The sequence below is a fragment of the Hipposideros armiger genome, unplaced genomic scaffold (genome assembly GCF_001890085.2).
Source record: "Hipposideros armiger isolate ML-2016 unplaced genomic scaffold, ASM189008v1 scaffold_34, whole genome shotgun sequence".
NCBI lineage: Eukaryota > Metazoa > Chordata > Mammalia > Chiroptera > Hipposideridae > Hipposideros > Hipposideros armiger.
In genome coordinates this window covers 5,169,867-5,195,829 of record NW_017731384.1, presented here as the reverse complement: position 1 = coordinate 5,195,829, position 25,963 = coordinate 5,169,867, and the positions used below count along the sequence as shown (strand labels likewise).

Here is a 25,963-nt window from a genome sequence, read left to right as displayed (position 1 = left end):
CCCTGCATTCCTGCAGGCCAGTCAGCTCCTAAGCGTCGTGAGCCTGTCTGACTTGCTCATTACTGAATGCCCAGACCCTACAGCAGCCCTGACCCATAGGTGGATACACATTTGCTGAATAACTTCCCCCAGTCTGTACTTATGGCCCTGGGCTTTGGGGTCAGGGTGTGTGCAAGACCTTTCTTTGATCTCATTACATCAAATGGGTGCACCACCCCACCCCGAACGTGAACACTGGTTATCTCTAAAAGACAACCAATGGGATTAGTGTAGAGCCCTGCTCCCCTGCAGGACACACCCCCGCCCCAAACACTTTTTACTGTTTTGTAATTCATGCGCATACTTACATCAACTCATGTACTCTTTGATGCCCACAGTTCCTCAGGGCCACCAGAATGTAGGTTAAGGGACTCTGGCCTTGGCTCAAGGGAGTTACCGGTATCTCTGATCTGGAGAAAGATCTCCAGCCTCTGAGGAATAAAGGACTAGACTAGCGATAAGCAGTCTGGGAGGGAGTGCTGGGCTCCCAAGCACAGGAAGTGTCAGCATTAGTTTCTTGAAAATAGACCCTGAGGCTATTACTCTCCGTGGAACTGACCCTGGGGGAGCCACGGAAAAGCCAGCAGACATGCAGTGGCCTGTCCTGGCAGCAAGGGTCTTCCACCCACGTTTGCTTTACATGGATGCACATGGGGAAACAGCAACAGAGTGGATTCTATGGGCACAAATGGTCCTGCTAAATTCGAGACTAATTTAACACCAAAAAATATCCTAGAAGGGGCTGGTATTGTTATTGTCTTGGTAAAAATTCCAAGGGCCCGCCATTAAATGTTTCCTTCTACCAAGACTCACTTCCTTCAGTCCCCAAACTATCCCCTAAGTCAGTTGTCACCTCTTGAGGCCCAAGATAATCGACCAGGTGATGCAGTTTTATCACGGTGCCCTCATTAACTGTAGGTGCAAACACTGGTCTCAAATGAGACGTGCGTGCTTAGTTTTCGGTGATGTAACTTGAGAGATGGCCGGGTTGTTCGTGCACGTACAGCCCAGCCCGTGAACACTTGGCCTGACTGCACCGAGTCAGCCCCATAAAAAGCAGCCCTCCTGGCCCTCTTCCCGGCCAGCCTGACATCACAAGACTCAAGCCCGAGCTGTTGCTGTCACACCTGCTGGCACTCTGTGACAGCACACTGACCCCTCCTGAATGTACAGGGCTGACCCACAGTCCTGGGGGCCCACAGGCTGCCAGGGGCAGTGCTTCCCCACTCCCTACTTTGGCCATCAGAGCTGTTTTCCTTTTCTGTCCCCTGGGCTCAGTCCTTCCCCGCTACCAGATCTCGGGATGCTGGCACTTACTTTCCTCCTAGGCTGTGCTCTCTAGGCCAGAACCCATTTGGCTGATGGTGAAGAACCTTTGGAACTAGTAGATTAGTCTCTAAACAGACCAAAATCTCCAAGCACATGAGCAGGCATTGGCTTCTCTGCGGGTCCCCCATGCCCCTCTTGAGGGCAGAACCACATCTGAATGAGTGAGAAATCCCCATTATAAGTCATGGTTACACAGCGGCATGGCACTGCTTTCAGAATGGCACACCACAGCCAAGTTCTGTGCCAAGGAGATGGCCTCCAGTACCTGCCTTAATGAGGAGTTAAGGGTGATGGTAAGGAGATCACATTTACAGCCATCCTTCTCACAAAGGAAGCACCCAGTGACTCACCTCAGGGTAGACAGGAGCTTCGGTGTCAGAGGTAGGAAGGTTGTCTTTCCCTAGGATTCGGTCTTTCTATGTTCCTTCTCCCTCGCCTCCAGGGCAAGAAGACATCTACATTCCTTTCTCAGGGCCACGGGATTGCCAGTGAAATGCTGGCTTCACACTGCCACCCCCATCCAGGACTCCTGCCCTAACCCCCAAGGATGGAATAATTACAGCTCAAATGAGCTATTCCCTCCCATCGGCTTGGCCCCAGGCAAAAGGGAGATTCCACATGCCTCCCTCTCTGTGGCTGCTTTCTCTTCAGCAGACATAGCCAGAGTCAACACCAGAAGGCCATGAAGCTCACCCATCCCCTCTTCACTCAGACAGTAACCCAAAGGATGGTTTGAAAAGGCTCCCACGGTGCTACCGCTTTATCTTGCACTTGGGTCGAACTGCCTATTGGCAGATCCATGCTGCTACCATCAGAGCTGTGGGACGACCTGAGAACATCTGGGAAAGGCAGGTGGTGGACACGGTCTCTCTTCCTGAGGCCTCTAACCACTCAAGACTCCATGGCTTTCTTTGCTCTACACCCCAACATCTCAAGGTAGTTTGGGGTCTCATACCTTAACAAGGCGGTGCTGGTGACATTGATGGGGACTCTGCCAGGCCAGTAAGCTACAGCCGGGACCCGGTGCCCTCCTTCCCAGGTGGTCTGCTTGGCTGGACTTCCCCCTGTGAAAGGAGGGGAGGCAGTTGGCTCTTTGACAATGGTAACTTGGGTCCTCTCTCCATCTCAGAGCTAGTCTCTGGGACAACAGTCCCTCTCTGAGAGCTTCTGATAATTACAACAAAGGAGAGACTTCTTTTTGGAACCAGCTCTTTTTATGCGACTAGTTAATATCTTTCAATCCGTGCTTTTGTTTTACTGGACTCAACATATGTAAGGAGTTGCCTCAGACACTCTTTTTTGAATCACGTCACTTTATTTTCTTCATGACATGTCTCACGCTTCAAATCGTCTGGCTTACTGACTTGCTTATCGTGTATCTCCACACCATGAGACTTCATCGGTCTTTTGCACCCAAGACACAGGTGCTTAACAAATATGAATTTGTCTTCCTACTGATCATAATGTGATTGCCTGTTTAGGATGAAACAATATAATTATTTGACAAGAGAGAAAGGCAGGAACTTGCCCAGCTATGTGAGCTACCCAACGCCCAACAACTGATCTGGCATGTATTTTGTTTTGCTTTGCTGTGCTTTGTTTTCCCTTGAATTAAGGAATTGTTCTGATGTTGTGGAGACAGCGTTAGTAATAGCCCCGACCTCCTAACTCTTGGGGGGAGGTAAGGACAATCTATGTGCAATCTATGAATTTCCACTTTGGTAACTGAAGGCATTCTTTTTGTAACCACTAAGTCCAAAGTGACCACCAGCATAATGATGACCAGCGGGCTGGAAGAGATGAGGTCATGTTTTATGGAAACATCCTGAATACATGTTGCGTTGAATTAACCATGACCATCCCCACCACTCCCACACACACCCCACCCTCATCCTAGTTGAGCCAAGGATTCCACAAAGTTAGCGTGTAGAGAGCCCTGCCAAAGCAAACGTGTGTGTAGCTCACACAGTCTTCGGTCATGCGACTTCCCAGCTTGGCGGGCGTGAATGTGACAGTAATGGTGATGAGGAGGAGGGGGCCACCCGACCAAGGCTTCTGTCCTCTGCACTCACACTGAACTTCTGATGTCCCTGGCCCAGCACACCACACCGGAAATGCTCCGCATTCTTGGGATTTTCTCATAACCAGCTTTGGAGTCCCCCAAGTGTTGAAGTAACAAAACACAAAACAACTCTCTTCAGATGCACTGTTCGGGTTTAGGGGTATAGGGTTCTCAACACCAAATGGACTTGTGCAGGCTGCATGGGAAGCTCTTTGACCTGGCCCAAGAGGTCTCATATACACTCTTCCCATTGAAAGCTGCATACATACATACAGAGCCCACTACCAATTACTGATCCACATGGGGCAGAGACGCCAGGACTGCAGAGAGCATGAAATGTATTCCCACGCAGCTTTGGAGTGCATGACTTATGCAGCAGCTTGGGGCCCAAGAGCAAAGAAGAAGGGAACCCCCACAACCGCACGCCAGGGCTCCACAGGTAATCCCACCCAAGAGGGGCATTCATGTAGAAGCTTAGGGGGATACGTGGGTACAAATATGGAGCCCCGCTTATGTACATGTGCACAAAATTCAGACAGACTTGCTTAGCCTCTAAGGCCAGATGCTAAGGAAAGGTGACGGCTTCAGGTCCAGGAAATAAATCAATAGTTTTGACGGTCCACCAGGAGGCAGGAAATCGCTCCTGCACTGCAAACAGTGGCTGGCACACAGGGCTTGGTCTCTGTCTCCAGGGTGTTTCCAGAACGGTACACTAGCCCCTCATTAATAAATCTGCTCATGGGTCATCGCCACTAGGGGTTCTGCTTGTTTGCCACAAACTTTTGTGTTGCTCTTTTTCAGGCAATTGACTTTCCTAAGTCATTTTTCAGAGCGAAATATTTCAGTGTGTTTGCCTTATTTCAGTGGAGGGTTGAAAGCTGGAGGGGTTAGCTGGAACTGAGCCAGTTATAAAACGTGTATATGTCAACCAAGTGAACAGTCCACAGGCAAAGATGCAGGAGTTAAGAGAAAGAGAGAGAAAGGTTGGCTGAGCGAAGTCCTTCCAAGTGTCCACTGGAGGGGCCGTCCCTCTCTGTGTCACCAAGACTGGCCCGCTAATGCTGGCTGCACCTGGGGTTCTGGCTTTAACAGAGAGACACAATTACATATCCCAGCCACGGCCTGAGACCTCATACTCCAAAGGAAGTTATCTTAAAAGTGTCCAGGGTGTGGGTAAACAATGATAAACATATACATTCTTCACAGCATGGACACCGTCTTACTTACGCCAAATCCCTGTATCTCAGTGGCACTGCTGTGAGGTGGACAAACTTAAAAGATCCGACTAGCGTTCTCTGTGGGTCCCCAGGGTTGTGGAATCTGATTATCAGAATACCAGCGTTTATTGTGTTTATCGGCATGAGCATAGGCCGAATCCCAGGGTAGCTGCCCTTGGTCCCCCAGCACGCTTCAGTGATACACGTTCCGACTAATGGAAACTCATTCTCAGTGAAACACAATGACAACAGTAGCAATGTTATCGCCTATTGAATGAGCTTGTCCTAAGCACCAAGTTAAGTCCTAAGCATAATGCTAAGTGCTTCCCCTGCATGATCTCATTTCATCCTTAAGACAACCTTGCGAACGAGGCACGATCACACCCCTTTTTCAAATGAAGACACTGAAGCTCAGAGAGGTTAAGTAATTTGCCCAAGGTCACACAGGTAGCAAATGCAAGAGCCAGGATTTGAATCCAGGCCTAACTACACAGTCAGTACTCTCCCCCATTAAACCTTCTAAGACAGTGAGTGGTTCCGACCCATCCCTGAATGTATATTAGAATCACTAGGGGAGCATAAAAAAATACCCATGCTAAGGTTCCTTTCCCAGAAATCAAGACTTAATTAGCCTGGCATGGGGCCTGGGCATCAGCCGGTGTCTTCCAACACACTCCTGGTGATTTAAGGGGAAGAGTGCCCATTCTGGAGGGAAGGCGGGGCAAGATGAGGAAGTGGACACAACGCATTTCAAAGTTAAATGTAGCCTATGTGCTTTGAATCACAGGTTTTATATTGCCTACACCTTTACACTCTTCAGACACAGGATCATAAATGTGAGCCTATCCGTTACAGTAAGTACAACAGGTAAGTCCATAGGTTAAGCTCCTAAGCGCTATTTGATTCCAAAAGCTGTTTTTCAGTTTAGATAAACCTTACTACTTTGATCAGTGGCCCTGGCACATGGAAAGGGTTGGTCGGATATGGCTTTCTGTTGAGAAAAGCATGTCTTAAAGCCATAAGAACGCATTTCAATGCACTTGCGGTTAGTTATGACTCTAATTAAGGCAGAACCTCTTACTTAAAGCAATAAATATTTAGCCTCAGCAACCAACACATAAACAGAACCATGATTCATGAACTTGCTCCCTTGTTTTCCCCTGGCTACAGAAGTGAAGTGGCATTCCCTGATGCACAGAGACAGGGCAGGCTGAGGGAGACTCACTAGCAGTCTCTCCCAGGAAGGATCCCAGTGTCACGTTGCAGTGAGTCAGAAGGGCCGCGTAGCTCCTGTGGAGGCTCCCAAACTTCTCAGTACAGCAGGAGCACCAGGAGAACCCCCCAGATTCTGATTTAGTCAGTCCAGGGTGGGAGGGACTCAGGCCAATGGTCTGAGAACCAGAGTCTGAGAAGTGTTAGCAAGGTAAGTAGGAGCCGCCTTTGAAACCAGGCAGAGCTCAGCGCTAGCTCCCGGGCCACCCCTTCTCACCGCGTGGCCATGGACAGAATGCTAACCCTCCCTCTGCTCCATCTCCTCAGCAGAGAAGTGGGGAAAGGACTACTTCGCCCATGCAGTCATGGGAAAAGTTACATAAGATGATGGACATGAAGTTCGAAGCAAGGTCCTTTGGCACAGTGCCGGCCCTGGAAGCGCCCCACAAATGCCATCCAAACAAACACCAAAAACCAAACAAAAAAAAATGACCTACAGAGAATAGCACAAGGTGCAACCTGGCAGCTCACACGCTGAACTTGGCCCTCTGACATTTGATTTGGCATGGACGTTTTGGTTTTTTTGGGCCTAATTGTGAATGTCATTAGACAGGACCCTGTCTCCAGTTTCCTGAACCCCTGACACAGCCCACACTGAAGAAAACACGCATGTGTTCATTTATATCACCTGCCTGGTCCACAAAGGCATTTGCAGTTCCGACTCGGCCTGTTCTGAGGAGTGCACATTCTATAACCTTCTAAAGTAGCAGGCTTCGTTTCTAAATATAAGTATGTGCCCTTGCCAAGGATGTTCATAGCATACTAGTTTTCTAGAAACACAGAGCAGCCAGGCCTCTGTTGGAACCAAGAACTCTGGCTGGCCTGGGGTGGCTTTGAGTGTGATAATGGGGACATTTCAAGCCTGGTGGCCACAGGCCCGGAAAGACACACAATTCGACTTCCACTGGGTCCCCACCAGCTGGCCCTGCCCCCAGCCAGGGCCAGCAGCCAACAGCTCTTGTTCTCTGCTCCCTCACCCACCCCACCTCTGACCTTTCTCTACCCCACCCCCTCCCCTAAAACTGGACAGAAGGCCCAGGATGCAGATTATGCTTCCCAGTGGGAAAGGTTATGCAACAACCTGATAGCATCAAATTACAAACAACCAAGGTCTCCTAGAAGTCCAGGATGCCAAATTCAACAGATTGTTTCCTCATCACCAAGGGGGAGGAAGGAACAGTTCTGCTCTTCAAATAAAACAAGAGTTTCCAGACAGGGGAGCAGTCAGTGAGGGGACAAACAAGGTGTTGGTTCTGTCCCGGGTCGGAAGTAGGTCTGGAGTGGGGAAGGGAGGGACGGCTGCTCTGAGCCAGGCCTGAGCTGGGGTCCGTGGGCTCGCGGTCCGCAGTGGGCAGGCACCTCATGTCCTCTTTGTTTGGAGGAAGGCAGGACCGCTCTGGCCTGCATTGCCCACTGCCCCTCACTTCGGTTTCTCCTCACCCCTGCAGGGAGCAAGCCCAGCCCAGGGGAGCATCCTCACCCCTGCACGCACAGGGTGAAAAGATGATTCCAGGAGACGCTGCCTCATCCCATCAGCTGAGCAAGGCGGCTTGGCCAGGAAAGGAAAGGGAAGGCGAGGAGGGGCGCCTGGGGGCCGGGGGGACAGGGGGCGGCAGCGCAGGGCCTGACGTAGCAGGCTGGCTGCGGGGAAGAAGCAGGACTGCGGGTACTGTTTGTCCTGCTCTGTTGTGAAAACAATGACGGTCTTCTCTCTTTCATCTGCTCTCACAGCAGGATGTGCAGGCATCCCACTGACGAGGAACCTGGGTGAGGAGGAGCAGGTGGTCCAGAAGGACCCCTGGCCCTCTCCTTGACCTGAGCCGCTGGCCACACCCCTTCCGTGCAGGGCTTTGCCTGGCTTCCCAGGGCCCCCAGCAGCGAAGAGGAACAGTTGACCGGAAGCCAGTCTGAAGAATGAGGAAAGGAAAGTGTTTACCCCCAGGCAAACCTTCAGGATCTCCTGACAAAAGAAGAAAATGGATCCTGTCCCAGCCCCACCACGAATTCCAGCGCTGTGCCACTCAGATGCCACCTCAAGCCACATGTGTGCAAGGCCTTACCCAAAAAAGGGTGTTATCTTAAGGGAACTGAAATCCAGCTTCAGAGCAGTTTCCCAAGGCAGAGGCCCAGGACACTTGGGAAGTCATCCATATGTTATTTCCACTGCCTGTGTCCTCTGATAGGAAAATCTCTCTCAGGGCCCTTTTCTGATCCCTTTCCAATTCCTCTCTTTGTGGGGTACCCCCACTTTGTTTTGGCTGCGAGTAAAGAACGGCAGTTTTGTGAGGGTCAGTGGAGGCCAAGTGAAAGACTGAGTGTCTCCCAGGCAATATCCTGATTGATCCTCTCAACAGTCCAGCGAGGTGGGTCTACCACCCCACGTCACAGAGGAAGCGGGCTGAAAGTGAGCAGAGGGCCACAGACACCCGTTCCTAAGCTGAATCGAGATCCAAACCACAGCTGAGCCTCCAAAGCCATTCTCTCTGTCCGCCTCTGCACTCTGCCCACCCCCCCCCCATGGATTTAGAGAGATTCAGATTGTCACAGGGGCTACAGACAATTTCTTTGACCACCATGGGGTCCAGGGAAGACAGGATTTCCCAGAAGGCTGAGCGGTTGGTCGGGCAGAACCAGGCATGAGTCATGGCCATCACGTGCATGAGGAACAAGCCAATGGGGGCCGAACAATGCGACCTCCTTGATGGCTGGCTGGCCCTGGGAAAGCCCTTCACCCTGCTCGGGCTCCGTTTCCTCATTTGGCCGACAGGGTGGCTGGAATAAAGATTACTGAAGTCTCCTCCAACCCTGACGTTCTTTGAATGTGGGGATATTCCTGGAGATTCTGTCACTCGCTTCTCTCATGTATTAATATCATCTTGGTCTCAGTGGAAGTAAGTCTGTCTTTGCCCCTCTCCCTCACTGACATCACAGCGTCTTTAAAAATTGAACCATGTGCCAGGAGAAGTGGAAAATGGAGAGCAAGTGTTTGAAGTATATGGGGTTTTCTTTTGGGGGGTGAAAATGTGAGGATCTCGACAGAGATGACAGTTGCATAACCCTGTGAATGTGCTAAATGCCACTGAATGTACAAGTGAAAGTGGCTAATTTTATGTTACATGAATGTCACCTCCACTTTCAAAATTGAATCTTAAAATCCTTCCACGATTCCATTTTTCTTTAGCATGAAGGCCAAAAGTCTTTGACTGAAAGAAAAGATGGCCGAATGCTGGCCCCAGCTTTCCCTTCAGCCTTGGATGTCTAATCAAACTTGTTCCTCACGAGCGCCAGATATAGACAGCTGGGCAGCTCCTGCCCAGGTGGCCCAGAGCCCTCTCCCCCGCAAATCCCTGGCTCTCTCCTGCTCATCCTGCAAAACTGTAACCACTCAGGGAAGTCTTCCTGTTCCCCCTCGTAGTGGGTGAGCGGCCCCTGTGCTCCCACCATGGAGTTCTTACCTAGTATGATAATGACTGCCTACGTGTTGGCTCCCAGCACCGTCCAATAGAACTTTCTTCCATGGTGGCAATGTTTTATATTTGCACTATCCAATATGGTAGCCACCAGCCACATGTGGTGTCTGAGCCCTTCAAGTGTGGCTAGGCTGACTAAGGAACTTAATTTTAATTGAAACAGTCATGTGTGGCTAGTGCCTGGCTTATGGGCAGTGTATCTAGACTGGTGGTTCTCAAAGTGTGGGCCCTGGACCAGCCACATCAGCACGTAGGAGCTTATTGGAAATGCAACATCTCCACTGCTATTCCAGACCCACTAGGTCAGAACCGCATTTTGGCAGGATCCCCAGGGTACTGTCTGAGAAATGTTACTCAAAACTGCCATTCTTTTCAGCTAAGGGCTTGGTTGATCTTCGTGTCCCCAGCATGAGTGGTTCCTGGCACACAGTAGGTGCACAAGAAGTGGAAGAAAAGGTGAGATGAGGTTGTCCAGGTAGTAAGTGTATTTCTCACAGGGTAACGTTTTTCCCTCAAAGAATGGGCCCAAGTCTATATCCTTAAACCGGATTCACTATTTCAAAACTGCCTCATAAAGGGGGAGGAGACAAGATATGGCAGGTCTTTGGGGGACAGAGAGCTCCCCGCAGAGGAGCCAGTTATCGATAGACCCTTATCCCCTCATCCTTGGTCTCCAGGCCTTCTGGATTTTTACCCCTGAGAGTTCTGACTCCAGGCTTTTCAACTGAGCATTAAAGATGGCGGCCTGGCCCGAGGGTGTCCCAGGTACGGACCGGAGGAATTGTAATCAGGTAACACAAAAAACTACTCCCAATTTACACTGAGTTTCTCTAGGCTGCTGCAGGTGTCAAACACATTTGCACCCACCTCCAGTCCTGACATGTTTTCCTGATCCAGCTCCAGGAACCAGAACTAAATTCTTGAACTGGAGAGAGCCAAAGACATCAACATAGGCAGAGAGACACCAATCCTGAGATAGGTGCAGGAGAGGGGAGGGGGCACCCGGCTCCCCGACTCCCAACTTAACCCTCCTGACACAGGACATGGCCAGAGTCCCGGCAGCTACTCCCTTGGAAAGTTCTCCAGGGATCTGATGCAAGGGACACCAGGTTAAAGGTGACCAACGAAAAGGAATGATTGGCCCGTCCATCTCTCCCCCATCACGACGGGCATGTGCACGCGGGCCAGGCACACACAGAGCTAGCTGTTCCAGTTCTAGGGATCTACAAATATTCTGCCAGACTAATGTGAAAGGGACTTTGTGTCCTCTGATATGGACAGAGGGGGCCATAGTTCAAGAGCGAGCTAAACAGCAAGGAAACCCAGCCCCAGGGGATAAACTCGCCAAGTCCACCTCCGAACCCCTTGGCGACAAGCGCCTTCTAAAAAAAGTCATTTTAATTTTTTAGGATACAAATAATACCAGTTCGTTGTGGGGAAAATCACCCTTAAACTCTCTCTCCCCTATCCTGAGGTCATCATTGCTAATCTTTTGTTAGCTACAGTTGTCTGTTTCAACATTTTTCTGAGACTACGTAGGCTTGTTTTTATATAATTAGACTTTCTGTATTGATTGTAACCTGCCTTATTCACTGAAAAGTAGTAAATGTAAATGTTTCCAGGTCAGTAATATGCAGCATTTCAGTGGTTCCTTAGTATCTCTTTAAATGGATGTGTCATAATTTCTTCTTTTTTTAAAATTTTATTGGGGAACAGCCATGGTCATTAGTTACACATTGCTCTCATGCTACAGTGGCATAGGTGACTCTTTTTAAGGAGGGCGCAGCTCACAGTGGCCCAGGTGGGGATAGAACCGGCAACCTTGGTGTTATCAGCTCTAACCAACTGAGCTAACCAGTCACCCCCGTCATAACTTCTTTAACACGTCTCTGTTGCTGGACGTGTAGGTTATGTCTAACTATTTTTTTCAAAGACCCACTGCAATGAGCATCCTTTTATACACGTCATTGTGCACTGGGCTAGTTATTGCCTCAGGACAAATTCTTACAGGAAGAACTAAAGCATCAACTGGCACATGCCGTTTTCAGGCCTTTGGGCCATACTGCCAAACTGTCCCCAGCATGGTTGCTCTCTCAGAATGTAAGGTCCTTGTGAGGAAAATGTCCCAGAGCAGGTGGGCACTGAGCTGGGAGCTGATGGATGTTTAAATAGAGAAGGGCAGTGTCGTGTGGTGGGGAGATCACCCACTTCAACTTTGGTAGCAAGCCTGGCTTCCTGCTCACAGACTGTGTGACCCTGGGCTGGTTACTTAGCCTCTCTGAGCCTCTCTTTCTTCATCTGTAAATGGAGATGAACCTGCCTTTCATGATGGTAAGGTTTAGAGATGATAGATATAGAAACCTTCAGTAACTGGGCACCAACTATTTCTCGAATGAATGAAATGAACTAATGGTTGGTTGGATAGATGGTGGGATGCCTTTTTTTTAAAAGAAAGGAAAAAGAACAAGGACAGAAGGATAAAAGTAGAGGGAGAGCACAGATGTTGGAAGACCCATGGACTGGCTTGTCCAGAGAGTCTGGTCCCCTGACGGAGTTGTAGGAGAAAAGGAGACATGAGGGTGCCCTGGGCTCAACAGAAACTCTCTCCTTCCCAATGAGTTTCTTCTCTGGGACGTGGTGGCTGGTGAGCAGCGTTTTACAATGATGCCCTAAGGCCTGGATAGAGGGTGGTCCTCCCAGAGGCAGAATCCCACGTCCCAGCCTGCGCTCGGCACCCGCAGGGGGACTCACTAACCCCAGCCGAGCCCCCTACCTTGCTGAGCTTGCCACAATCCAGTGAAGGGACCCACGCTGCCTGCCAGCTCACATTTCTGAGCCCACGGGCCGTTGTCTCCTAGAAGCCAAAAGAAGCAACATGTTAACGGTCAACAGACTGGTAGACACTTTCACCAACTTTCTCTCTGGTCCCACATCCCTGGGCACAGCAGCGGGGGTTGGAAGACGGTCTTGTAAAAACAATGACCCTACCCTTGAAGAGCTATCCTTCAGATGAGGCTCTGTGGGGCTTGCAGAGAGTTGGGCTTCCCCTCCCCCAAGTCAGCCCCCTCTTGAGGCTCTTGCCTTGCAGATGTTGGCCCTTTACAGCGTTAGCAAACTCATTACTGTCGCCATCAACTCAGCAACCATTTCCTAAGCACCTGTGATGTGCCCAGGACTTCATTTAGATTATCTCATGATCCTCCAACACGCGATGGACTAAGATTCTATTGTTAGCTTAATTTTGCAGATGAAGAGACAGAAGCTTAGAGAGACTAACCTTCCCAACAGTGGCCTGTAGATAATAAATCCAGGTCTCTATGTGACCCAAAGGCAGTGTTTTTAACCACTGTCCTGGTTCAGACAGGGACCTGAGACCCACCGTGCCTGTGTGAGCCCTCTAAATGGCTCACTAGTTCAGCTCCACTCGGCTAAGAGATGTGGCCTGATGACTGGTGGCAACGAGGGTCTTTGGTACTGGGAAGAGGGGGAGTCTCAGAACAGCCTGAGGACTACATAGGTTCAGAATGTCAAAGTCATTCATTAACAAGAGCAGTACCCAGGTGGTCCTCATCAACACCTCCTAAGGAGCCAGCAGGGTATCTGCTCGCTCTGTGCACACCTTTCCAGGGGCCCAGCCTTGGAGACCCCAATGAACAGGTGCTCCGCATCCAAGCCAACAAACACTAGAGGGGTCCCAAGTTCAAAGGAAGCGCAATGCCCCATTAAAGAGGGTCACTTGCCCAGACTCTGGTCTTCAGGGGGCGTGTGCAGGGTTATCCATTAGATCTCAGTTAGGCTGGCTGGGTTTTACTACTTTACCTGTAAACCAAAGGAATGTGTTTTCTTTTGCTGTGCGGTCGACTCTGTCTTTGATCTGGCCCACCAGGCTGTCCATTTCCCGGAGGCCTGACGCATATGGTGTGCAGTCCTGGGGGTCTGCTGACAGCGGCGTCCTGGTGAAGGGCACGGGCACGTGCATGTGGGCCAGGCCCACGTACAGCAGGAAAGGTCTTCCGCTGGTGCTGGAACAGGAGGGCCAAGAGGTCACTCTCTAGGAGGCTCTCTGCCTGGTCCAGTGTGTCCCTTGCCTCAGAGAAAACCTGCAGAACACCTTGTGCCCAAGTGCCCCAGGAGCACACCTGTTTAGAACCTTCCTAGGCTATGTGGAGATAATCTGTCAGCCAATGAAAACCTGAGAGTAATTGTCATAATCGTCACTGTTCTTTAACATGTACCGAGAGCTCATTGTTAATAATAAATGGGACTCACATTGTCTAAATTCATTCTCATAATCGCCCCCATGTTCCCTTTTTCAGATGAAGCATGGGAGGCTGAGGGAGACTGAAGGACTTGTCCGAGGTTATGCATTTAATAAGGGACTGAATCTGGATTCCAATGGACATGTGGCTGAGAGCACAGCCCTTGCTCTGAGCTGCTGCGCTACAAACATATTTTTATCTGCTTTTTGCAGCATCCAGGCCATCATGTCCATTCCCAGATGTGGCCCTTTCTCAGAGACGAATGGATGACTCATGTTGACCACAGGAAATGCCAAGCATGAACATGACCGCCTGGGAACATCTAGATCAAGGCTCGGTGAGAGACCCGGGTGCCCAGGCTACCCCTACTCTAACCCTAAAGGTGCCTATGAAAGGTGTGCTGGGAGCCTGCATGGACTCTGCTTCCTGTCTGTCCCCACCGCCATCCCCAGGCAAGGGGCCGGATCAACGGCAGCTGCAGAACCGCAAATTTCCCCTCCTGCAGCAGCAGGGACCCCCATGGAGCCCCATCCCACAGGCCACACCTGTGGTACCATCTTTCAGAGGCCACAGGAAGGGTGAGGGAAGCGCTCAGTCACGTTCATGCCGAGCGCTGATACAGGCTTGCTCTTTTGACCCCAGTTCACCTAGAGATTCGACTTTCAAGTTGGCCCCACTGTCCTTCGCTTACCCTGATTTATACCACCCCACATCGAGTTCTCGGAGTCTCCCAGCCTCCGCTCTGCATCACTCCAAGCCCTGGAGAGCCCCTTGCCCCCGACTCCCAGGGGCCCCTAATTGGGACTGTGCCTGCATGCAGCTCTCTTTGGCAGGCATAAAAACCAGGACACAAGTCCCAGACAGGGGGCCTCTCCTTCACCATTTTAATCAACCGTTTCTCGGCAGCATTTCTAGAGTTGTGTCGTCCAATGCAGTAGCTGTGAGTCATGTGCGGCTATTTCGATTTTAATTAATGAAAATTAAATAACATTAAGAGTTCTGTGTCTCACACGCTACCACACAGATGAGGTCTCACAGAAGACATCATGCCAACTGAAATAAGCCAGTCACCGAAGGACAAATGTTGCATGGTTTCACTTATGGAGGTCCCTAGAGTGGTCAGCTTCAGAGAGACAGAAAGTAGAATGGTGGGTGGCCAAGGACTGCGGGGGGGGGGGGAAAGGGAAAATGGGGAGCTGGCGTTTCATGGGGACAGAGTTTCAGTTTGGGATGATGAACAAGTACTGGAGGTGGACGGTGGTGACGGATGTAGAACCATGTACATGTTCTTAACGCCACAGACCTGTAGGCTTAAAAAGGTAAACTTTACGTCATGTGTATTTTGCCACTGTTTATATATAAATTCAGTGTCTCAGTGGCCAGACCCACATTTCAAATGCTGGGCAGCCACCAGGGGCACCGATGAAAAGCGCAGGCTTTGGAGACCTGCATCCAAATTTCAAGACTTTTTATTTCACGGTCGTGTGAGCCTGGGCGATCAACTTAACCCAACGGGGGCAGTTATGCCTCCCTGATAAGGTTGTTGTGGTTATTAACTGCCCAGAGTAAGTATTTAATACATGGCAGCCTTCCCCTTAGTAACTATGAATAATACAAGCGAGCAGTGAGGACACGTGGTACCCAGGAGGCACCTCTTTCCCTGTATCCTGATGCCATTTGAGAATTCCTGCAGATGGCACCTTGCAGATGCCACACAAACTGGCTCCCTGGGGGCATCAGGCCACCACCCTTTCATGATGCTCCTGTGCAGAGCAGAAAATAAAGAGTGGAGGATACCTGATGCTTTAAAATAAGAAAGGAAAAAAAAAAGGCCGATTATAAGGCAGTAAGATTCCATTTTTGTTTATGTATGCATGTGCTTATGCTCCAGCACAGAATGGGGCCAGAAGAACAAACTCAGACCTGCCAAAAGGGGGGGGTCTCTCTGGGGTGTGACACTTAGGGTGCTTCTTCTGTTTGCTCACCTCTGCTTTCAGGCATTTCTAAAGGGGACCCATATTATTTGTGGGGCAAAACGAGTGGGGCAGTGAGCAGAGACGAGGAAAACAAGTTAAGACGCCAGAGGAGGCACTCCAGGGCACGCAGATGCACTAAAGATGAAAACCCAGGGACCACCAAGTCCAGAGACAATCACCCGATCTGAAATGATAAATAACAGGTGAGGGGCACCCGCCTCTCACAAAAGGTCCCAGTGGCCACCTGGCCGGACACAGCCAGGCCTGGGGGTGGAGGCAGGGCTTCCTTCAGGCGGAGAGGAAGGGCACCTGCCCACCTGGTTCCCCGTTTCCGGCTCCCAGCAGTGGCCCCGTGGAGTTGACTGCACTCCCTAGGATGGACGGCTGCAACAGCAACTTGCCTCCCACATTTCCTCATCGCCCTCTGGGCCTCAGTGTTACAGACGACCTTCTGGAACCCAGATTGATCTGACAGCTCCGTGTGGAAAACCACAGGGGCTCCGTGCGGCCTGCAGGGTCCATGCAAGCCCACAGCCCAGCATTCGGCGCTCTCCCTCCCAGGTCCCTTCCAGCCCCCCTTCCTCCCGCAGAGGCTCCTGGACACCAGCTTCCTCAGTGCCTCCCTTCCCGCACTCCTGCTGCTCCTCTCCAGCGAGCCAAACCCTGCGTCAATGCTTAAGATCCAGCTCAAATGCCACCAGCACTCCTCCCCTGATCACGGGTCGTGACCGGCTTCCTCCTCCCTGCCCCTTTGCCCCCCTAGTCCCTTACAGTATTGATCAGTATTGATAATACACCCCCATGAAAACGAGCTTTTTATGTATCTGTTTCCCCACTAGCCTAGGAGCTACTCAAAAGTAAGGACAGGTCCAATCCACGTTTGCATCCCTAGCACAACGCCAGCATGTCGTTGGGTTAGATCAGGTACCTCGCGCATTCGTCTCTCATTCAGGGAGTATTTATTATATATGAAGAGCTCCAACCAGGCCCCAGGGACCAAGGACAGAGTGCTAAACACGACAGATGTGATTTCTACCCCCCTGGAGCTTAACATCCAATAGGAAACAGGAGAGAGAGAAATGCAGCCAAAAAATTAATCAGATAATTATTCACAACTGACAGGGATGGCAGAGGTGAAATGCAGCATGCTGCGTAAGGGCCTAACCGGGGGACGAAACTGGGTATGGGGTGAGGAGGAAAGGGAGAGACCCCTGAGACCATGCGGCCGGATGGACGAGGGGCTTGGTGGCCACGCAAGGCAGACAGCACAGCATCGGGGAGAAGGTGCCGGAGGCAGGCCGCAGGTCCCTATCTCATTCGTTAGCTCATTAGCGCATTCACTTCCTCACTCGTTCGTTATTCATCCAAACTTTCAAACAGGAGAAAGAGGAAAGAAGAGGATAGAGGTGAGAATGGCCTTGGAGCCGGACCGGAGGCCTGAAGCAGGTGGCAGGGTGGTGGGTGTGGCACCGAAAGGGGACACCCTGCAGGGGGAGGGTCCGAGTCTGGCAGTGGAGGGAATCAAGACCTTGAGGCAGCTCCTAGGTTCCAGCCCAGGAGGGCGGGGCGAGTCCGTCGTCTGGGCACCTCTAGGACCTAGTTCTGACTGGTGAGTGCCCTGGGCTATTGACCATACACTCTGATTTCAAATATCCTGAGCTACTTACTGCCACACTTGTGGCCAACACCCTCCTCCTTCCAAATCCTTACCCCCTATCTAGCAGCTTCAATGCACAGCCCCACGATGGCCGTAAGGAGCACAGGCCAGGCTAGCTGTGACCCAGGGAGCCAGCTGCTCTCTCCCTTTTTTTTTTTTTTTGGCCAACTCAGAACTCTGCCTGCCACTTTAAAAAAAAAAACAAATCAAGGATTAGTTTTCAGCATCCCTGGTAGGTGAAAGATCTAAATTCAAGTAAAGATCCAAGTAAAACTTTCAAAGACGCCCTCAGGCGGGCGGGCCGCTGACTGAGGAGAGCAGGACCCCACACTCTAGGGACCCTAGGAGCTTTGACACGAAGGCCCAGGTGGGGGTGAGGGTCACAGTGGACGGAGGAGCACAGGCCCTGGGGGCCTTTTCTGCTGACGCTTGGAAAATCACGGATGAATTGGCAAGTCACATCCTAAAGAAATCAGCATTCCTAAGGATTATTTTCTGTTATGTTAAAAGCCAACAGGATTCATGTGACTTTTCACTTAATAACTAATTAGCAAACTCTTCACCTTTTTCACATGATAAAGGAGAGTGTCTGCTGATTTGCCTTTCAACTGATTAATGAACTGGTGGATGAACAGCATCACACTTCCTTTAGAGCAAGCAGTCCCCAGGCCCCAGTCTCCAGTCCCCAGCTGGCTGCCACCCACCCCTCTGAGAACACGGCTGCTGGAGAGGCCAGTCCCCACCCACCAGCCACAGCGCATCTACCTGGCATAGGCCACAGGGCCCGAGACTATCTCAGAGTTCCAGGGTATAGAGAAATGCTCAGCCCTCCATACGTGAGAAGGGTCTCTCCCCTTTTCCTGTCGGCCATCTGAACAGAAGCCAGCAGGGTCTCAGAAAGCCCCGGGAGGCTGGTCAGATGCGATCTCTGAAGCTCCCAGGGGCTGCCCTGGAGATTTAGGCCTTAAGTAGGTTTTATTTTCTACAAAACACCAGTGGCTCTCCTGCACTGCTGCCTTCACCTTCCCTGCTGCCCTCCTCTCTAGAAAAGTCCAGCGTGGTTGAGCCAGAGGCTAGGGGGATCCGTGCCTATTCAAGGAGCTAGTGTGATCCCACAGGCGCAGGTGGAGTCCATTTTCAACTCTGCACAAGCAGACAGGCGTGCAGCACATGTTTTTCTTGCCCACTTAGGCTATAGCAGTGGGGGACGCCAAAGAACCTACTGGAAGCTGTTCCACGGCCCTTGAGGATTTTGCAATCTTGGGAGGAAGACAAGAGGGACACACAGGGTCATTCAGGGGCAGGACAAGGGCAGTTGTGAAGGGTGAGGACAGGCTTGGGGCGGTGGAGAGGGGGGTTGTGCACACACATGGGCAGGGGCTTGCTTGCACACCCCTGGTCTATGTGTGTGCACCCAAGTGCATGTGTACTTTTGAGAGTCGCCCATGGGTTCACAATATCCACTCTCTGACTTGACGGAGGTTGCAAAGCAGCAGCCCTCACACTATACAATGCGTTAGGGACACACTGTGGTATAGCTCTGCGTTTTGCTTTTTCATTATTTTTAATTAGTCGCTTCTAACATTTAAAGATTAGATTTCCCACCAGGGCCAGGTCTCCTGTCTCTCTTCTGAAATGGAAAACCCAGGCTCCCATTCCCACAAAGAAGCAACAGGACGCTGGAGCCAGGTGGCGGCAGCCCCCTTAGGCAGGGGACGTGCCTTCAAGTTTACCACAGACGCCACTATTCCCTAATGCCTTGCATTTGGCTTGTTGCCCCTCTTGAAGGCTACCGACCTGGGCAGCCCTGTAGATGCTGGAATTTGTTAAGTCCTGGGGGTTACACTGAATAATGGCCCCCAAAGATATCCAGGGTCTAATCCTTACAGGGCAAAAGGGACTTTGCAGAAGCAATTAAGTTAAGGATCCTGAAATAGGGAGATTATCCTAGATCATACTGGTAGCCCTTAAAAAGCACAAGTGTTCTTATAAAGGGAGACACAGGGAGATTTTTCTACAGAGACAGAGAAGGCAAGGGGACAACAGAAGTAGAGGCCAGAGCCAAGGCAGCCCGCAGCCACCAGAAGCTGGAAGAGGCAAGGAATGATTCTGCCCTGGAGCCCCCAGAAGAAAACAGCCCTGCTGACACCTTGATTTTCGCCTCATTTAGGACCTTCTGGCCTCCAGATCTGTAGGAGAACAAATTGCTGTTGTTTTAGCCAATACGTTGGTGGTAAGCTTGTTACAGAAGCCATCAGAAACGAATACATCCTGCCAACTAATGAACTGAATGAATGCCTTGGGTGCCCAGAATACAAAGGACAGACCCTGCCTAACAGGAGAGGACGTGGGCGCATGAGACTGACAGTGGAGCAGAACCTCAGCAGGAATACGGGGAAGCCCAGGAACTCTGGGGACACACCTGAGGCACTGCAAACCTGGGCCTGGAGATTCCAAGAAGGGCTGCTTTCCAGTTTTGTTTATAGAAGACAGGGATGCATCCATCTGTGTTGGACAACGGGAATCTGCCATGGCTTTGTGAAGCGCCCAGGCCAGGGGATGTGGTGGGCGGGGGCAGAGAGGCACCTGGGGCCAGGGGACTCCTTACCTTGCACGCTGGATGAACTGGGTAGCTTTCTCGGCGTACCTCTGCGCGAGGCCGCTCAGGTTCACAGGCTGCTCCACAATGTTCAGGTTTTCATACAGAGGAAGGGCCACATCAGTGTAACAGTCCCTCTTAGGGCTCCTGTGTGGAAACCACAGACGGCAGGGTATTCATTTCCACGACCTAAGTAGTTGCGGGGTAGAACAAAATGCTTTGGTGCGGCGACGCCCATAAACACAAAACACTTAATTGCCTGCTGCCAAATGGGTTTTCCAGTCGGCCATTTCCTTCAAGTGCAAAACCAATTCCATACCTTCTTCTCTTCCTTTTGAATACACGCTGTGTGCTCCTCAGACAGGCCCGGCCGCTCTGTAAGGCTCACGGAGACTTTTGTGAGCTAGAAACATTATTACTCCCATTTTTCAGGGAGGGAAACTGAGGTCTAAACAGACTGAATTACTCAAGCAGCGTCCCATCGCTAATTAGTAGCGCCCTCCCTGGCTTTTTCCACTGTCACCCCTAAATGAAGACTTCTGTCTATGGGGTGCAATGCTTGTTGTTGTTGACTTATTTTCCTAAGTCAGCAAATTCATGTGACACGATGTCTGACGCTAGGACAGATGGCCGGGGACAATTTTAACATTTCAAATCATGTTTAGAGAATTCGGAGCAACTTGAGCAACTGGGGGAAAGTCAGGGTCAAAGCAAGACTATCTCCCAGAAAAAACAAACTCAGCCCTTGGTCTTACAGATCGAAATGAACCTGACACATGAATGCCTTCTCAGTGTGTCTGAGAAGCAACTCTGGTCACGATTTCGGGCAAGTTACCTAAGCTCTCAGAGCTTGACTTTCCTTATCTGAAGTGTGGGGCTGCCCTCGCCGCCTTACACAGGTATTGGGAGGACTAAGTGAAATAACACATGGGTAGTGCTTTGTCCACTGATCAATATCCTGGGAACTCAATAAAAACTCAAGCCCTCTGTCCTGGTTGCCACAGAGAACTAAGAGAGAAACTGACAACCGTGGAGAGAGGTAGAGGTAATGGAAGGTCAGCTGGTCTGGTAGAGAAATGGTCCCCATGGTACTGCAAAGGACTTGCGGGAGAAATAATAACTCCCCATCGCCTATATGCACACATACCCATCATGGAAGCTTAGGGGACAAGTTCAGACTGGGGTAGACAATTGCCAAGGGCCACAATTTTTCAAACAGATAAAGATATCACTATACTACGCATCACAATGGGCTAATCTTGTCATTTGTGCTGAATATTTCAGCTTTTTATGATCTTGTTGCAACTCCACCATCATTTAAATTCTCTCCCTTTTTCCTCCTAAGCCAATCGTTTTTGTCTACTTGATTTAGCATAGATTGCTAAGGGATGGGCTGACATATGTCATGCCTTGATATGGCCAGGTGTGACACAGGCTTGACCCACAGACCACAGCTGGTAAGAAGGACAGCGAGATGTTCTACAGCCTTGCTTCTCACACTGCAACGTGTGCACGAAATCACCTGGCCTCTTAGGACAATGCAGGCCTCAGGGTGGGGTCTGAACTTCTACATTTCTAATAGACGCCCAGGGGATACCTATGCTGCTGGTTGGGCACTTTGAATCGCAAAGATAGAGAAGACATGGGCCCTGGACTCAAGAGACACCCAGATGGGGTCTCCATCTCTCCCTCTTACAGTGCCAGGGTGACCTGGGCAACAAGGGGTGCTTCCTTACCTGCAAAATCGGGATGAACACCTGACTCCCACAGTGGATGGCAGATAAGTATACAGAGTGCCTAGAGCGCAACAAGTTCTCAATAAATGACCATTATTAGACTAACTATTGTGTTATTAATGAGTCAGCTGAGACTCTCTTTCCCGGAGCAGCTGAAACACCTGTGACCTTACAATTAACCACAGTGCACAGTGCAAACACGCGGAGCATGTGGCTTGTGTTGCTTTATTACCTGAATAAGGTGTGTCACCTTTTCCTGATAATAAATGTATTGCATGCTCAGTACAGAATTTCGGAAGACACAATGAAAAAGGAAAAAAAAAAGTGAAAACCCCGAATCCCACTACCAGAGTGAATGACCCATTGTTACCATCTGGGCATACTTCCTTTGAGTCTCTCTGGATAGGGCTATAAAGGCATAACTACAGAAAGACAGTTAAGGTCACACTGCTGATGATCCGTTTCCTGCTTTCCTCACTTGCTATTATATGGTGAGTATTTCCCCATTTCATTGAATATGTTTTTAAAACATCCTGTTTAGTGGCTGCATGGCATTCCAATGTCAGAAGGCAGGCTTCTTTGTAGGGGTGAGGGGTGGGGGGAAGCTCCTTAAGGAGCCCTGCGCACTTTTCCTCGCTCTCTATCCCTCTACGTCCAATGTCTGGGCCAGATGAGTGGCCCGGGAGTAAAGCCAGCGGGCAGAGGGAGAGGGAAGCCCCACCTGTGTGAGACCACGGCAGAACCGGGCTCTCCACCGGTTGAGCTAACAGTCCAAGGTACCTGGAAAAGTCCAGTAGAAACATTCTGTGGACCTTGCCTTCACTAAAAGTTTTCCTGCACTCTTTTTTGCTATCTTAACTGTCCCCCGTTGGCCTCTCTCATTTCCTCCTGATGGACCACACCCTTAGGATTCACCTTGCTCTGGAGCCCACGCCCATTACCTTGGTGGTCTATCGCCCCGTGGACATGCCGGACACGGAGGGTGGTTGTAGCCCGGGGTGTCCGTGCAGCCCATGTCATGGCTGTAAGGGATTCCAAAGTAGTAATCAAACCCTGGAAGGAAAGCAACTGGTTAGCACCACACTTGGCTTCTGTTCGGAGCCTGCATTCTTACACCCAGGACAAAAATTTAATTTTCCATGATTTAATGCTGCAGTGCTATGGAGTATGTAATTAAAAGAGGATTTGATTAATATCCCTTTGTAGTATGCAAAGGGAACATTTTGCTGGGCTCTGGCTGTAAGATTAGATTTGCAAAACAGCTTGTGATTAGTTAACCCAGAGTGGGAGCACATAAGAGAGAATTAATCCACACTTACCATCCCCAGTGCAATTACTGACACATTTAGGAAGTATTTGGTGAAAATCTACTACATGCATGTGACTTTAAGGGGTAAAAGAATAAATTCTGCCCTCAAAAGACTTCCCATCTAAAGAGAAAATACAGATACATAGATTAAGCTCTAAGAGATGAATCATCAGTAAGAAAACAAGAGAGATCAGACGGAGAAGTTACCCCCAGATGCTGGGGTTGGGGCAGAAATCTCAAATGCTTCTCAAAAGGGATGGCTGGCGGGATTCGGCCTGAGTGGTGTGGGGTGAAGGGGATGTGAGAGTGAAACTGAGACTTGAAGACCTCGTGTTGACTTTTTTCTGAGCTTCTCCCTCGTCTTGTCTCTTCTCCAACCCAAGATCTAGTGTGAAGTTTCCACAGTTTCCCTGCTCCTCCCCAAGTCCCACATGGCCAGGGTCCCTGCTTTGGGGAACCCATCGAACAATTTTTTTTTTAAGATTTTTATTGGGGAATTGAGGGATGGGAACAGCGCTGGGGAATCTGGGGAAGGGGAACAGACAAGTTGCTGTCCTTTTGTTCTTCAGTCTAGTTGTGGAGGAAGTTGCTTCACTGGCCCGAGTTGGCACCATCATTGTGCTCTTCCCGGACGAGGCAGATCAGTCGCCGGCTTCTGGACGGCTGCTCACAGCAGCTGCTGGCCGCTCACGCTGGCTGCTGGCTACACACGGTAGCCCATGCAACCCACTGCCACAGGGGCTGCAGCCTACGCCGTCGCCGGTGACTCATGTCAACCCAGCTCCAGGTTGAGCTGTTGTTCAGCATCTTAGCTGTAGAGGGCAGTGTCACTGGCCCTCATATGTGGGATCCGAACCGGGGCCCTCTGACGTCCCAAGCCAGTTCTTAACCATCGCGCCACTCAACCGGCCCGTCGAACAATTTTTAATTCTTACCACACTAGACGTGTCTGGACCTCAGCAGATGTTCCCTGAGACATGAGGAACTAGGTCAGGAGGAACACTGATCACTTATGATGGGGAGCCACAGGGCAGACAGGAACCAAGGAGCGGGGACAGGAAAAGTGGCAAGAGAGAGGGACCTGAGATCAAAGGGAGTCAGGGGCACTCCAAATGCACCCGAGCGACAATGTCAACGAAGACGTCCTAACTTAGGAGAGACAGCCACAGCAGCAGGATGGCTTAAACATGAATGGGGTCCTTTTCTACAAAGGTCTTCATTTTCTGTGTCCCTGGTAACAAATCCCCCAAAGGATTCTTACCACGGAAGTTGGGGTGATAAGAGCTGTGGTGCCCAAGATGCCATTTGCCTGTAGAAAAACAAGAGAGAGAGACGTTCAGAGGAATCCCCACTGGGGACTCCCAGCCCCTCTGGGGAGCTGCTGATCGCATACTCAGCTCTCCATCAGCATTGCCCTTTACTGAAGGCAAGCAAAGAGAGGCTGCAAACATGGCGTGAAAGCTGAGCCTTACTCTCTGGGGCCGAGAGGGAGTCCACAGGGAGACAGAAAGCAAGCAAGGATGACTCAGAACCCACACAGGAGAACCCACAGAGAAAAGCAGAAGATGAGCCATTAGCGGCAGCCCAGAGAAGTCAGCAGGCTGAGTTTCTTCCCCTCCAAGAGGTTTCAGAGCACACAGCAACCCCGCAGAGCCCACTGCAGCCTCCACTCAGCCCTCCTGGGCTGGGGCCCTGCATAGGTGTGGCCCAGGGCGCAGGTGCATGGCCCACGGTATCTCAGAGATGCCTGGTTCCCACCTGGTTTCATCATCTCCCTCTCTGGCCAGCGTTAGCAACCTGACTCCCCAGGGCAGCTCAAGTGCAGAGACACCCACCGGGCCAGCAAATGAAGAAACAGACACACTGCTGCTCCTCGCTCTGTAAATGTCCGGGGGAAGGAATTGGCAATGTCTGCCACGAGCTCCAATAATGCTGCAACTCTCTGACCTGTGAATTCTGCTCTAAGTAAAGACCTCAAGGAAAACACCCACAAGGCAAAGGGGCGAAGAAGTGAATGTGGTACAGCGATCTAAACAGTGGAACCCTCGCGGCAGTCCTGTTTGTCAGCACACTCTCCCTTGTCACTTTGTGCATGGTGGAAGGAGGCAGGCGTCCCACTGGGTCTGGCTCTCGGAACATCGGAATAACAAGCACAGGCAGCTGAGGGGGCTGTTGGGATGGCTGGGGTGTCTCAGCCCCTGGAGGGGAGACCGGCAGTGAAGCAAAACATAAGAACAAGGCTGGGACTGACACATCTGCCTACCTGCATGGCTCCAGGTGAGGCAACACGGAATAAGTCTCTTCACCTGCATGAAACTCAGTTTTCTCACCTAGACAACAGGGCACCCCAAAACCCTGATGCAAATAAACACTTAGCCCAGAGCCTGGCACAAAATATACACGACATATGAGGTGCTTAAAAACTGTAAAAGAAAAGGAAAGCATTGGACAGTGTGGCAGACGCTGCTGGCTGCTTGCCCTATATGCAGGTCTGCACTTATCTTGCTCAGAGACCTTTGGTTTTGTTCAAGGGACCGGAGACCTGGGCCCGAGTCCAAGTCAATCATTTTAATCCTGACCCAAGTTTCCCAGCCTTCTTTCAGCCATGTGACCTAGCTCCCGCCAGTAAGATTTAAGTGCACTTCTGGGACTCAGAAAAGATTTGCTTTCCAGATAAAAGTCAACAAATGGGGCTGGCATCACCTCCCCTCTCTTTCCTTCCTTGAAGCCAAACTATGGTGAATGGTCCTGAGGCCGCCATATTGCAACGGTGAAGCAACCAGCATAAGAACAAAAGCCAACACAGTAAGGATAAGGGAGCAGAGAGACAGAAGTGATTTCTTTGAGCAGCTGAGCCAATGAGAACAATTGCTTACCTCTAAGCTTGTTATAATGGGAGGAAAACAGCTCCTATGTGATTTATTCCACTGTGAGGCCTTTTTAATTACTTATAATCAAAAGCATTTCTAACATATACAGGAAGAAACAAATAAAAAAGCAGACATGACCAGACGAGGCAAACACAAAGCAGCCAGCAG

At 50.5% G+C, this 25,963-nt stretch overlaps 1 protein-coding gene across 15 annotated transcripts in view; it reads right to left on the bottom strand.

The window, feature by feature from the left end:
* Positions 1 to 25,963, bottom strand: part of ARSG (arylsulfatase G) — a 106,482-nt gene that overhangs the window by 20,748 nt on the left and 59,771 nt on the right. For all 15 annotated transcript variants that reach the window (XM_019637698.1, XM_019637700.1, XM_019637685.1 and 12 more), the window contains 6 exons: positions 24,187 to 24,234; positions 22,558 to 22,669; positions 19,890 to 20,027; positions 13,209 to 13,411; positions 12,163 to 12,243; positions 2,324 to 2,432 (listed from right to left, as the gene is read on the bottom strand). In XM_019637698.1, the coding sequence (XP_019493243.1) occupies positions 2,324 to 2,432; positions 12,163 to 12,243; positions 13,209 to 13,411; positions 19,890 to 20,027; positions 22,558 to 22,669; positions 24,187 to 24,234 (691 nt within the window). The remainder of the gene's footprint in view (positions 1 to 2,323; positions 2,433 to 12,162; positions 12,244 to 13,208; positions 13,412 to 19,889; positions 20,028 to 22,557; positions 22,670 to 24,186; positions 24,235 to 25,963) is intronic.